This window comes from Pterocles gutturalis, unplaced genomic scaffold (assembly GCF_000699245.1).
Source record: "Pterocles gutturalis isolate BGI_N339 unplaced genomic scaffold, ASM69924v1 scaffold33412, whole genome shotgun sequence".
Classification (NCBI taxonomy): Eukaryota; Metazoa; Chordata; class Aves; order Pterocliformes; family Pteroclidae; genus Pterocles; species Pterocles gutturalis.
Genome location: NW_010111285.1, coordinates 19,345 through 21,221, shown reverse-complemented (window position 1 = coordinate 21,221; position 1,877 = coordinate 19,345). Strand labels below are relative to the sequence as shown.

General features: G+C 60.0%; 1 protein-coding gene across 1 annotated transcript; it reads left to right on the top strand.

Annotated features, from left to right (window-relative positions):
* Positions 1-679: 679 nt before the first annotated feature.
* Positions 680-1,375, top strand: CLDN2 (claudin 2). The gene has a single exon (XM_010073700.1). It carries the CDS (start codon positions 680-682, stop codon positions 1,373-1,375), a length of 696 nt encoding a protein of 231 aa, XP_010072002.1.
* Positions 1,376-1,877: the final 502 nt, after the last annotated feature.

Genomic DNA, 1,877 nt, shown 5'->3' with positions numbered 1-1,877 from the left:
GAAAGGCCGATAACCACGGTTCAACCTCAAGCAGGCACATCCCATTGTGCCACTGGAGCCTTGGCAGCTTGGAGTGGGTGGTGGATGGCTGCAGATACCTTGGGTGAGCCCTGTGCAGATTCAGACTTGGCACAATCCCCCTTCCTTGCCTGGGGGAGCCTCAGGGCCATCAGCTGAATTCACCTTTGACAGGTCCCAGATAACACAGCGCAGCTGTAGCTTTTTGGCTTCCTTGGCTCGGGACATCACAGAAGACAAGGGACACCCAGGAAGGCAATGGGCACTTTTTCCTCACCAGCAGCTGGCTCCATCCCTGCCCACAGCCCCGGTGCAAAGGAAAGGGCTTTGGCGTCCTTCCCAGGCAGCACTTCTCTGCCTCTGAAGTTTGGCTGGGGAGATAGCGGAGGTGAAAGGGCGCTTGGCGCTCCTCCACAGGCTTGGGTCAATCGTTAATCAGGGAGGGATTGCTTTCCACTCTTGCAGGTAACCTCTCCTCTCCCCGGCTCCCACCCACGCACCAGTGCCCGCACAAAACCAGCACCCCGAGGAGTGGGGTGGAGCTGCAGCACGCGAGTGGAGCTGCTGGCAGGGCCATGGGAAGGTAAGCGCACAGGACTGAGCCACCAGTGAGCCAGGTGAGAAGCCACAAGCCCCAAGGAGGTGACAGCCAGCCCCCACCATGGTCTCCATGGGACTCCAGCTGCTGGGCTATGCCATGGCCTTCCTGGGCTACATCGGCACGCTGACGGCCACGCTGCTGCCCAGCTGGAAGATCAGCTCCTACATTGGCTCCAGCATCGTGACAGCCGTGAGCTTCACCAAGGGGCTGTGGATGGAGTGTGCCACATACAGCACGGGCATCACCCAGTGTGACATCTACAGCTCCCTGCTCAACCTGCCCACCGATGTCCAGGCAGCCCAAGCCCTGATGGTGAGCTCCTGCGTCATCTCTTCCCTTGCCTGCCTCTTCACCGTTGTGGGTATGAGGTGCACTGTCTTCAACCAGGGCTCGCCGGGCAAGGACCGGCTGGCAGTGGCAGGTGGTGTGGTCTTTGTCCTAGGGGGGCTGCTCTGCTTCATCCCAGTGGTATGGAACATCCATGTGGTGCTGCGGGATTTCCACAACCCCATCCTCCCTGACAGCACAAAGTTCGAGCTTGGGGAGGCACTTTACCTGGGCATCATCTCTTCCCTCCTCTCCCTCATTGGCGGCTTCATCCTCTGCACCTCCTGCCCTGCCCGGGACCCAACAGCCACCTATGCAAGCACCTACCAGCCCCGGCTGCTGGCAGGCAAGAGCCCCCAGCCCTCCGTCAGCCAGATACAGAAAACTAAGAGTGAGCTCAATTCCTACAACCTGACAGGATACGTGTAGCAGCTACGGATGGGAACCAGGCTGGCACCTCTCCCAGCTCCCCAAAGCATCCAGGCTGGCACCGAGGGAGCGCGGTAAGAGGAGAGGACACAGCAGCACAGGCTTGGGAGGTTTGACCCTGCTCTCTCCCTGGGGATCCCGAGAGCCTTGTGACTGTGCAGAGATCCCAGCTGGTGGCTTCCATCGGTGAAGGACCCCAAATCCGGCTTCTGTTCCCTTCCCCATGCTGCCCGCCTGCAGGCAGCCCCTGGCACAGAGGACCCCAAACTACAGACCCAGCGATCTATCTTGGATGGGGGTGGGTGGACTTGTGCCTCTCAGGGACCAGTCTGCTGGCCACAGAGGCATCACAGGGGGATCAGGGCATCCGCATGGGGCTGGAGTCACTGCAGGGGGAGTTGAGTGCTGGTTGCAAACTGATGTCACAATAAATCTGTGTTTCTAGCCAAGCTGTGGTTGAGCTTTTCTCTGGCACCAAAGGCACCTGGCAGCTCTCCCAGCC